The following is a 13,149-nucleotide window of genomic DNA, read 5'->3' as shown; positions in this document are numbered from 1 at the left end:
AATGTAACACTCAGGTCTGGAGTAAAGGCTGCTTTGCCATCACAAGTATAAATTAAATATGAAAATATATTCAAACTGATTTTTTTATTACTGTGCTTTAGGGGTGGGAATCTTTTGGAAGCTCCCCACATGAAAAAGGTCTATAGCAATGTATAGTAAATCAATTATTCAGTTGTGGTCATTCTGTAGTTGCTGTGGTAATGTAACAACTCTTAATAATAATAATAATAATAATAATAATAATAATAATAATCGCAAATTAGAGGCGGCATGGTGGCTCAGTGGTTAGGACTGTGTCACCACAGAAAGAAGGTTGCTGGTTCGAGTCACGGCTAGGCCACTTGGCATTTCTGTGTGATGTTTGCATGTTCTCCCTGTGTTCGTGTGGGTTTCCTCCGGGTGCTCCAGTTTTCCCCACAGTCCAAAAACATGTGGTATAGGTAAATTGGGTAAGATTGTCGGTAGTGTATGTGTGTATGTCCTCATCCTCCAGGTTGGGCTAACAACCCACCTTGTAAATATTAAATGTTACGAAACACTAACATGGTGTGGCTAAATATCAACTTAGCTACATAAATAGCCCTGGGAGTGAGTAGTAAGGTGTTGGATTTTGTCTTTACTTAAATGTTTTAGTTCAGCTTACTTGATAATTTTAAGGCAATCGGTTTCCTAAAATTTTCCTACTAATGTGAACACTAATAAGAAGTTAACACAACTAATTATTTTGAGTCAACAGTACTGAAGCTTACTTTATTAAGAAGTTGTAAATACAAGCTGTTTTAAGTTATGCTCACTTAAAATTAATACACTACTTTACTAAGAAATTTTAAGTCAATTGATTTGCTCAATTTTTCTAAGTAAGGTCAACTTATTACATTTTACAGTGTAGCATTTATTATAAATCATTATAATATTTTGTCATGTGGGTCACGTTTGATTCAAATCAATTCCTAAAGTCACTGATTTAAAAGGGATTTTCAAGTTTTACAGTAGATAGAGCCATTTATATATATTTGGTTTAAGTACATTCATTATTATATGCGATTCATTTAACACAGACACAGAGCATGGAGACCTCTTATTTAAATATTCTCTTGTAATTTCATATTCAGAGATATTGATCTATATGATGCTTTGATTAGATGATTTGAAAAAATTAAGCCCAAAATTTGCCAAATTTTGTTTTCATAGATTCTGTGGATTTGTTTGTTAGTTTTGTGACTGCTGTAGCCACGCTACCATCTTTTTTTATTCCAATACAATCATGTAGCATAGTTATTACAATATTAACACAAATAAATATTTGAAATTTGAGAATCAACGTGAATCAGATGAAATCACGTTTAATATGTGAATGAATGTTTTGAATTATGCACAATTTTTACTGTACTTCTGATCAAAGTCATGCCTCAATATCCACACTATAGCAATTTACTTGAATTATTCAGTTGTGGTCTGGTATGGTAATGCAACAACTTATATAATAATAATAATAATAATAATAATAATAATAATAATAATAATAATAATAATAATTTACTGTAGTAAAAACTTAAGTATACTTCAGTATTTATTACAGTTGATCAGTTATAATAGTTCATAGTACAGTACACTGCACTCATCAAGAGTTGTAAATACAATAATACAGTTCAATGCAATTTTTTTGTATGGTTAAAAAATATATAGATTATAGTAGCCTATTTGCTATAAATTACTATAATATTTTTTTATGTGGGACACGTTTGTTTTAAATCAATTTCTAAAGTCACTGTTTGACTATGATAGAGTTTATAGATAGAGCCATTTATATATATTTGGTTTTAGTACATTCAATATTATATGCTTTTCACTCAACACAGACACACAGCATGCAGACCTCTTGTTTAAATATTCTCTTGTAATTTCATATTCAGAGATATTAAGCCATATGATGATTTAATGAAATAGAAAATTGTCAAATCCTGTTTTCATAACTACACTGTAAAAAATATGTGATCAATTAGCATTTGCTTATAGCATTTGTTTTAGGTCATTGAAACTTATTAAACCTAATCAGAAGTTAATCATGTTCTAACTTAATTTTATAAGTTACGCAAGTTATTTTAAGTCAGTTTGACATAATATAAGTTCATTGGACTCATAAGGTTAATTTGAAAATTTTAAAGTGACCAGGATTGTTTTACAGTGTAGATTTTGTGCTTTTATTTGTGTTTTCTGCTGCTGCCCCATCCTTATCTTTTTTATTCTAATAAAATGATGTAGGCGGTTCATTCTGCTGTGGCGACCCCTGATAAATCAAAGACTAAGCCGAAGGAAAATAAATGAATAATTGAAAAGTGATGTAGCACAGTTATTATAGTATTAACTCACATTCAGGAAATGTGAATCAGATGGAATCATGTTTAAAATGTGAATGAATTCATTTTTAATAAGTAAATAACTTTATGTATAATTTTTACTGTAATTCTGATCCAAGTCATGCCTTGATATCCATAAGAGCCTTTCATTTTAACTCTAATTGTGAATTTTGAGCATAGATGTATTTTAAACAAGCCTGATTCTCTGGTTGTGTTTTGAGTTTGTTCAATATTATTTCCATTTCTTCTCCTCCGAGTCTTCACCCACAAAACAACCCGATCCTCCGTTCTCTTTCCCCCATGCCCTTCTCTCTCCCCATCCATCGCTCAATCCCTTCATCTTCTCTCTCTGTCTCCAGTGAACAGCTGGTGAAGAGAATTCCCACAATCCCTCACACTGTAATCTCCCTCCCTCTGCTCATACGTCCATCCATCAAAAGAGTCTTTATTCACCCTACTGCATGTGTGTGTGTGTGTGTGTGTGTGTGTGTGTGTGTGTCATTGTGAGCATTAGTTAGCCATGTGGAAAGTTTAGAAACGTACGATCAAATCAAATCTTCATCTGATGAAATAAACACCCTGGCCACAGTTTTTATGAAGCTCACATGTTTATTTGAGTTGTTTTGAATGGTTCACGAGGTCAGGTGAGAGTAAATTTGTTCATCAATTTGATGATGGTAAATATAAGTGTAAACGAATGAGGTCTGAGATGATTTGAGCTTGTCCACTTTTAGCCACTTCCAGAGATAGACTTATTAATCATTTATTGTGAGAGAGTTAGCGTATATCACTTCTCTGTTAAAGACTAGGGATCTCATTATCAGAAATATAATGAATTTAAATACATTTACAAGGCAAAATAAACACTGTTAATATAGCGAAAGTTTAAGACGGCAATTTAAAGGTCCCATGAAATGTATCAGTTAGTATCAGTATTATTTATTTTTAGCATATCTATAAGCTAGTGTGCTCCAAATCAGTGACAAAATTCCCATTTAGAAGATATAAACCTGATAAAAACATGTAAAGCTTGCAGTTTGTCACTTCTGCCCAAATGGATCAGCGGTTTTATTCTCATCACCTCACACTACAGTTTCTGATCACATCATAACCAATCAAATGCTCTCTAGTCTCTGACATGCCTCGCCCCCTTCAAGACTCTTCTCATTTGATTTCATTTAATGCACTTGGGCTCAACCACTCTCACTGTCAGAGCTGTGATAAAACAAAACACTATTGGCTGTTTTTTTTAAAGGGGGAGGGGCTACACTGTGTCCCACCCTCTCTTCGTGTTTCAGTTGATACATGAAGTAAAAATGCATATTTCAAAACCCTTCACGGGACCTTTAAAGCAAATCAAATAGTCTGATTTGAATAACGTAGGTTCAAAAACAGTTCACACAATTTATTTTAAAACACTTGTATATTAAAGCAAATGTATATTTATATAAATGTATATTATATATATAAATGTAATTTTTATTTTAAAGCCATGATTTATATTATTTGACAATTATAAACTATTTGAATATATAAGTATATCATTATAATTTATATAATATTAAAGCATTATTAGCAACCTAAAAATGCTTTCAGAGTTAAAAGGCTTTAAGTTGGTTTGGGAGAGGCTTTATTGCATCAGATATTTATGTTATTTTACTCACAAAATATTGATCTTTGGATTTGCCATTTCTAACCCAGAATAAAACCTGCTCTGTAAAAGATTAGCAGGGTAGTCAAAAATCCTGGTCCGATCACATGATTTTGTTACTATTTCGGCTCTATTTCTATGACCTATAGTATCGTGGGGAGTCTTAAACAACAACTGGGCGTTGTGACAAAAAAAAAATCAATCATTTCTTCTTGTGTTATGTGTTATGTGTATACATTCAGTAGTTCATGACAACTGATACGATATCTGCGAAGCCTCATGACACCATCGCAGAAAGTCTAGCTTAATTTTTTCGCCGATCTTTGCAACGAGTTCCTTCATGTGGGTGACAGTGGACAATAGGAGCACATAATTTATCAGTTCTATCTGCAGGTGCTGCCGTTAATACGTAGCTCAGGTAATCAAAAAATAGGCTACACATTTACCTAATGGTGTGTCTCAGGTGGATAAGATCAATCATTGGTTATGCAAACTTAAAACACTTTAATAATTTAGAGAAAGTAGTTAAAGCAATTTTATTTGACAGACTGGCACAAATATGCAGACATCTTCATTCTCACAATGAGTTTCTGAGTTCTCTCAGCCTTCCAACAGAGTTCGTTCTTCTGAGATAATCTGGAAATACTTTAGTGCTGCTAATACATTGTAAAAGCCTGTCTTGCTTATTGATTCACACCGGCAATAGATGATTTTGTCATTAAAAATGAAAGGTTTAATATAAGTTTCTCTGAAACTTTGAATATTTAATTTCAATTTTATTTAGGCCAAATTTTATTTTATTTTAACAAACCAATTTGTGCTCTGGCGCTGAAGCAAATAGCGGACTTGTTTTGAAGAACTTCACCTCAGATGTTATTGGTTTTATTAATAAATAAAATTATACCAATCGAAATTGGTTTCAAAAAGATATTTTTTTGAATTTGTATATTTAAAATATACATTTGATCCTATCAATGTCATAACGAATGCCCTTAAATAATGTAGCCTAGTTGTCAGCAAGCATCAGTGTTTATTGATATTGACATAAGATTAAAAAAAAAACATTGAAACTAATAGGAAATATTGTTATAGCAACACTTGTAACTGCTTAAATAAGCAGTTGGGAAATAACGCTTGTTGTATCAGTCCCCGGATGACTGATCGTGAAGGAACGCGTAGTCTGGCACATTTGATACTTTGTGCAACAGGCCTCAGGTTCTTTGGAACGTATCAAGCAGCACAAATGCTTTAATATTAATTAGAGACAGAAATGTTTCTTGAGCAGAAGTAAGTGGCTTGAGTAATGTCTGCTTCTGGTAAAATGATTATTGATTGTCAATCAGATTTTGATTAGACATATCTAATTTTATCCTAGTTTTATGTTTACCTTACTTTTTCTATTTCACTATAATAGAAAACTAGGTCTCAAAGAAAGGGAAAAAATCTCATTGCATCAAAAGATCAAATGTATTTAGTTGTATTTTTAATTATAGATTTATACTTTGCAATTATACATTTAATAAACTGAAAATCTGTTTATGTATACCTGTGTGTGTGTGTATGTGTGTGTGTGTGTGTGTGTGTGTGTGTGTGTGTGTAAGCATGTGTGTTTGTGGACTTAATGACTTTAAGCGCAGCTGCAGATGCCACAAGGTTAATGAATCACAGTGTTAAAGCGTCTATATCCCATTAACCTGAAACCTGCAGCAGGATTTTATCAGCACACACACCCTCTCTCACACACAGATCGCACAGATCAGGCCGACACATGCAGAAATCGAAACGGAGCTAGAAATTCAAATGGACGCATTCATAGGGATAAACACAGACTCAGGGACTGACACACACACATAGCATAGTGTGTCGCGGGGCTCTGATTGCTGACCTAGTTCGGGAGGGACCTGTCACTACTCATAGGCATCAGACTCAAACTCACTGGCTCAGCATGGCAGACGTACACAAACATGCACACAAACACACGAGCACCAGCGTTGAACTCTGGGACTCGACATCTGTGTGAAATTAAACCGTACGGTTTTAATTTGGACATGGCTTCAAACTAGGCAGCAAGGTATGCTAAACGTTACCGCTAAGAATATGTATGTGTAATGGGATGCGATTATGTGTGTGTTTGTGTGTGCGGAAAGAATCAGGAAACCTCTCACATTTCTACATGGCAAGTCAGAACAGGGCGACAAAAAAGTGTGAAGTGTGTGGCAAAAAGAGGCCCAGGTTTAACAACAAAAGCTGCCTAATACCATTTATTTTAGTTTTATTGATGTATTTTCTATAATCTATATTTTCTATAATCACATACCTCCGTACTATATATTCCGCTAAAAACAGTATGCGAGTAGAGTAGTATGTCCGAATTCATAGAATTCAAAAAACAGTATGCAAGTAGTACCCAGATGATCTACCACATCCGGTAAGATTGTGAAGTGCGCATCCGATGGATGCTACGCTATCCCATGATGCACCGCGCGAAAATTCATGAATGCTAGTGAAGCTGGTAGGTCACGTGATGATGACAAAATAGCATCCGTAGTACGTCCAAGCACCATTTATACTACTCACATTCATACTGCATCAAGGGCGTAGAATTGGCATGGACGGAGGGGACATGTCCCCACCAATATTCACCAATTACTGAAATGTCCCAACCAATAATTGAATAGACCCTTAGTAACCTACACGTACATTAAGTCAAGTTCGCGACGAGTTAACTGAAATTAACCAATGCCGTGCAATTAATCAAAATTCGCTTTCGATTTTGGCCTCCATGATTATGAAAACTATAATCAAGATGAAACAGTTAAATTGAGTCACACACCTCCCTAAATTTCTCTATTCATACCTCCTCAAAGCCCGACTGCAGTAAAATCATGTAAATTGACTTTTGCAGCATGGGACGTGATTGTTATTTGTATTAGTAAGTGTTTATTTTATATTATTAAGTACGTTATTCATGTTTTTAAAAGTGTGAAACAGAATTTGTGCTGTTTAATGCAGCTCTAAGGATGTCCCCAACCAACGTCAAGAGCAAATCTACGCTCTTTTACTGTACAGACCTGTATAGACTTTTCTAACGGTCAAGTAGTACATTCAAATTCAAATGCAGTACCTACTGAGTAGTAGGGGATTTCAGATGCAGCCAATATATTTTATTTAGAGAAACATTTATAATATTGTGAAACAGTAAACATGTCAGGCTGAATAATGAAAATGAATCATTGACTTCTGCTGTCTTCATTAGTTTCAAAAACACTGATTTCTTTACAATTTAAAACGGCATCTTTGGATATCTTCTGCTGGAGATACTGTTGTCCTAAAAAATTACAAATCTTGCATATACCGTAGGAACAGTATAACAGAAAACTTTGGCAATTTTAAAACCTAGATTTTCCAAACCACGGTATACCTTGAAAACGGTTATCATCCCATGCCTAGTCATGTCACTCATTTGCAGTATCCCACTGTGACGTCAAGCTAGGGGGCTTATATATAATGCACACATGCACACACCCTGGGTAGGGTGGGAGCAGAGTTCATCTCTAATATTTCAGCTTAACCTTGATAAATAAACCAACGAGACCTTTTCAATAATTAACAAGCCCTCACCACAACTCTAAACCAATGTGACACAAACACACACACTCACACAAACATGCACATACACTGATGGGTAGCTGTAGGACAGAAAAACAAAGACATTCATGTAAGGCCAAGGTAAAACAGTTTTAATCTTCCAGCGATGCAGCTACTGTGAATCATTGACTGCGCTTCGCCGGACGTGAATGCGAAAGGGAGGTTTTTGGAGAGGGATTTCTAATGCAGTAGGTTTTTTCGAATGCTTTTTAGGGTAAAGTGCTCCCCTGGGAACTCAGTTAGCGCCCAGTGATCAAAGTTTTGACAAAAGAGCTCGGAGCGTTTGATACACTCTGATACACACTCAGTGGGGAGAAGATCTCGGCTTCAAACAGTGCAGATCACAGGGGAAACAACCAGCAGCTAAAAGCATCACTCCAATCCACACACACCAGGACCAAAGCGCTAAAACCCACACTCATCATCTGTGCTTTTATGCTGTATTAAAACACATAAATAGTTCACGGCTGTGATTTATAACAGCATAGATAAGAGTACAGATATGGTGGAGATCAAAATTGGAGAGCATCCTTCGATTTCCTATCTTTCGAGGTCACTGCTTAGTCCTATTTGATGAATTGATGGAGTAAAAGAGCAGTTTTATAATGCCCCCATTTATTTTTCATGAGTTACATATATTCTGAAGCGCCGTAAAGATTGTGAGCATTCTCAAGTGCCTGAAACCTGCTGACAGCATGTTGTTCAGTTGAAGGCAAAAGCGATGATCCTTTCACCCATATCAAGAGAAGTTGGTCATTCCAATTCTGTGATTTCAATTTTGCAGTATTACAATGTAACTAACTCAATCAGATCCTTCAAAATGACTGGTCGTCAAATGTAAAAGAAGACAAAATAATGCAGAGAATCTCAATGGACAATGTGTTAGCTAAAACTGCTCTTCAGTTTAGTGTTACAGAGAAAAACTGGACTGAAAACCCACAGTAACAAAGCTCCGATCAGCGGAAAGAATCAAAAACCTTTGTTGAAGAACGTGTTGTGTGGACAGATGTTGTGTTACTTCAGTGATGAATGCGAGTTTAATTTATTTGGGTCCGAATGGGAAACATAAGCTCCTATAAACATAACATAAGCTCCTTTGACAATATGTGGTTTCTTTACTCCAGTTATCACCCAATCAGCATGGCTATGAGCCCCCGCATAATCAAAATAGTTAAGGTGCATCCCAAATCGCATACTCATGCACTACTCTACGCCATTTTGTAGTATGAATAATGTAAGTAGTGTGTTCACTCTGAAAACTCTAAAAATAATAAGAGCACTTTAATTACCCGGATCATGCACTCATTCAACCGGTAAAATTAAGTGTGGAATGATGGACACTTCCCGCACTCAACGACTGCAGCTTTGCTCACGTAGCGGAAGGGGCGGAGCTATCGGGTGCACATCTTGGATAACTTTATTTATTTTGGATGGTAAAAGCAAAATTCTCCTACAGGAGTGATTATAGCGCCTCCCAATGGTGAATGCGGTTATTTGGCAACCGTCAAACGTCATCAGGGAAACGGTTTGAATTTCCACTTAGTAAAAAACATTAGTGTTCCATTTGGGACGACACTACATACATATACTATGATGTTGAGTATGTAAGTGCATAAGTACATAGTGCATAAGTGCATAGTGTATAGTGTGCTATTTGGGATGCAGCTTACGAACAGCTCCTTGAAACTAAAAACACTGAAAAATGAAATGGCAGAACAGCGTCCTGATATAAACCTGATTGAAAGAACACTATGGCTAAGAAACCCATTACAGTCATTGGTATCCTAGTGAAGACTTTTGAGAAACTAGTGATGACTTTTGAGAGACTAATGATGTTCTGTGAGAGACTAACGATTTCTTATAATGATCATTCTTTGTCCTATAATCAATGTTGTTATCTAAGTTGAACACGAACAGCAACATTCCGCTTTCCCTCATGAAGCTAATATGGAAGTAACTGAAACTGCAATTCATTGAAATCCCACTAGGCCTGGCTCCATAACAGAGCACATTTCTTTTGACCCCACAGTTAACATGGCCGACTTTACAGCAGAAAAAAAAGGTGTCTACAACCTGGCACAAAAAATGAGTTTGGCGTGTATATATAGCTAATTTTACACTTCATGACAACTGTAAGGGGGTGATTTTTTTTAGAACTCATCAGTTTTGATTATATTAGGTTACACTTAGTTTGCATAATTAAGGGCATGGTTTTCTACAGTCAATTGCCTTTTGGAATTATTTCCAACAATTATCAGATAACATGGCATGCTGGGTGCACTTTATTGTGCTCACAAACCATTCACGTGGCCTCCATTTCCTAGGTGAGTGAAATTATATACTTATATACCATCTCTATAAATGTATTTGTTTTGTTTAATATAATTTATTTTTTTCTTTAGAACTTGAATGCACTCCAGAATCTGAAAGATTGATTAGCTGTAGGCTCTAGAACAGTCATCTGAGTCGTTGTCATACAGTGTTACGCCTGGTTTTTATAAATAACCTTGCATTTACTAACACAGACTATATTTAAAGTATTTGAAAGTCATTCGCGTTTTCCTCCTGAACAATGTTTAGTGGCTCAATGTATTACAACAGTGTTTTTAAAAGACTAAGCACTTTATTAATATAGTACACGACCAAGCACATGTGGTCAGAACACAAATGAGTCGTAGGTAATGAAGTATCAAGCGGTTCTCCCAAAGAAAAGCCCATCTGAGCAAAATTCTAGCAGGCATCTGTTGCTCCGCTCTGCCTTTTTGCCCTTTTTTGGTAACCCACAGTGGGTGTGATGACGTGAGAACAAAATGGCAACCGTTGGCCACGCTTACTTATAGCTTAATTTACGCTTTTCAGAAACCTTTGGGTGACATTACGGATACTACATCCATATCTTTTACAGTCTATGGTTAAATACTGTGTTTTCCACCAAAAAATAGGGATTTTGTTGAAGTGCCTTGGTTATTTTGTAAAACAACTTTCTACAGCCACAACTAAAATCCACTAACATTTTGGAACACTAAAGGTTATGTTATTGTAAATATTGTGAAAAAACAATTAGAAATTGTCCCCTAATTTTGATCTCCACTGTATTTGGAAAAAGAAAAGACACATTGTGTGTTTGCTATTGGTAGGGCTGTTGTGTCTAGCTGCTCTTAAATGCCCTTGAGTCTCACAGGCCCATTACAGCCAATTAAGACCCACATAATCACAAGCGTGTGTAAAACTGCACAGCACCCGGTGCTCTGTCTTTCTCTTTCTCATTACGAGCATATTGTAGAAATTAACAACTGCCAACACAGGTTAATTAAAAGTGATTTCCCTAGGGAACAAATAGTAACACTCTCACATACTCTGTGTTTTATCGATGGATTTATCTCTTGGTGGAGCGACTGTGAGGTAAATTTGACGGGATTGAACCCCTCCGGCTGACGTGTGTTATTATTGCACTTGGGTAATTAGCAAATGCTTCCTAAAATGTTTGTCCGTTCCAATTATTTTACAGAAGAAATGATCGCTTTATTTCAAATCATATTTTGGGCTCGAGCCTTTTTTTAATAATTAATCATTGTAAATTAAAGCTCTTAAAATTCATATTTAATGGCAGTCAACTGGAGAACTACAATGGCTTATTATACAGCCTCAGCACACAACCAATCCAAACATTTTTGATGGATGTGAATAAATGAAATGATTTACATACACTGTAAAAGTCTGGGAAAGGTTGTGTGCTATAAAAACTGCTGTCTTTACCAATATGTGTGATGTGTGAATTTAGTCAATGAAAACCAAGGGTTAAGTCATAAATGACTGAAAATCTTGTCAATGACAGAAAAAGTATTGGGAGTTTATTATGTCATGGATACATTTAATTTATTTATCCAATTGTCTTAACTAATCTGCAGCCATGCTGTAATAATGGCAACTTTTTTGATTCCACGTGACTCATGTTAAACAGCCAGTTAGAGTTCTTTCTCACACGAATGGCACCATCTCCAACAGAGTCCCATTCAACATGCTAAATAGGTCAAAACCCCCCTGATGTGGTCCGACTATACTGCAGACACTGTGAAACACACCGTAAAAACTAAGCTGCCCAATGCTCAACAACGACCAACCATTGGATTGGTATATCAGGGCCTTAAGAATAGTTATAACAGAGCGTGACAAAAAAATTGGGGTTATGGGATTATTAAACATGACTAAGCTTGAGCCTTTGAGTAAGAGCAGCCTGGAAGATATTAAACCCAAGCATGGCACTATAGCCACAACATTAATAATGGCTAAAAGAAAAAGAAAATTGAGACACAATACCAACATTTGGTTCCCATTCTGTATACAAATATGATTATAGACATTAGACAATGTACGGAGGGGAAAATAATTATTGAACACATCATGTTTTTTTCCTAGGAATAATATTTCTAAAGGAGCTGTTGACATGGAATTGAACCAGATTTTGATAAAAACCCAAACAATACAAATATCAAAAAAAAATTGTTAAATGTAATAACAACGAAATGACACAAGGAGAAGTTACTGACTGACTGAAATGCATTTAATAATTCATATAAAAGGCTTTTTTGGTGACGGCAGCTTAAAGACGCCTCTCATGTGGAGAATTAAGTTACATGAATCATTACGTGACATGACGTGATGCACCTGCACTGCACAGCTTTATGCTAACAGTTCAAGCTAACGTTAACGGCTGGTTTGCAAAACAAAACAAAGAGAAGTGTTACCTGCAGTACTTTATAATCCTATAGCAATAGTTCATTTGTATTTACATATATATACAATAAAGGAATATAATACTTTATTAGTTATTATGCCTGTTTTTATATAATTTTTTGCAGCAATATCGTGATAATACCGCATACCATGATAAAAGCTTCAACAATTGATCACAACAAGAAAATTAGCAGAAGACTATATGATTATGGACAGCAATTCAGGTCGTTTCTTATTTGTATTTGTGTATGTTAACCAGTACTTACCAATAATGTAGTAGTCTCGTAAGTTCTTGAACTCGTGACCCCACAGATTGGGCGAATACTCCTGGAACTTGATGGTAAACCTCATATCGCTGTTGGGTTTGTCGCAAGTGAGCAGCAGATTTGGAGCCCCCATCACCTCACACCTGTCGGCCTGCTCTCGTGTGGACACCAGGTACAGTTTATAAAACTCATACTCAGGAGGAGAGTTCGGCCCCGCGGGACTTGTGGCAGGACACACGAGGTCTAGACGATCTCCTATCTGAGGGTAGAGAATGTAGCCTCGCTCATCTCCAAACCTGAAAATATTAGAGAAAGAGAAAGAGAGAGAGAGAGAGAGAGAGAGAGAGAAAGAGAGAAAGAGAGAGAGAGAGAGAGAGAGAGAGAGAGAGAGAGAGAGAGAGAGAGAGAGAGAGAGAGATGATGGACAAATGAGTAATGATCGCCTCTGTGAAAACTGAGATTGACAGTTTGATATTTGCACGCGCGTATGTGC

The 13,149-nt window shown here is 35.9% G+C and overlaps 1 protein-coding gene across 1 annotated transcript in view; it reads right to left on the bottom strand.

The window, feature by feature from the left end:
• Window positions 1-13,149, bottom strand: part of efnb3a (ephrin-B3a) — a 75,978-nt gene that overhangs the window by 32,534 nt on the left and 30,295 nt on the right. Inside the window, exon 2 of the mRNA XM_056467537.1 lies at window positions 12,657-12,952. Coding sequence (XP_056323512.1) covers window positions 12,657-12,952 — 296 coding nt within the window. The remainder of the gene's footprint in view (window positions 1-12,656; window positions 12,953-13,149) is intronic.

Source organism: Danio aesculapii, chromosome 10, assembly GCF_903798145.1.
Source record: "Danio aesculapii chromosome 10, fDanAes4.1, whole genome shotgun sequence".
Classification (NCBI taxonomy): domain Eukaryota; kingdom Metazoa; phylum Chordata; class Actinopteri; order Cypriniformes; family Danionidae; genus Danio; species Danio aesculapii.
Note: the sequence above shows the minus strand (reverse complement) of the source record. Positions and strands in the feature narration are given on the sequence as shown.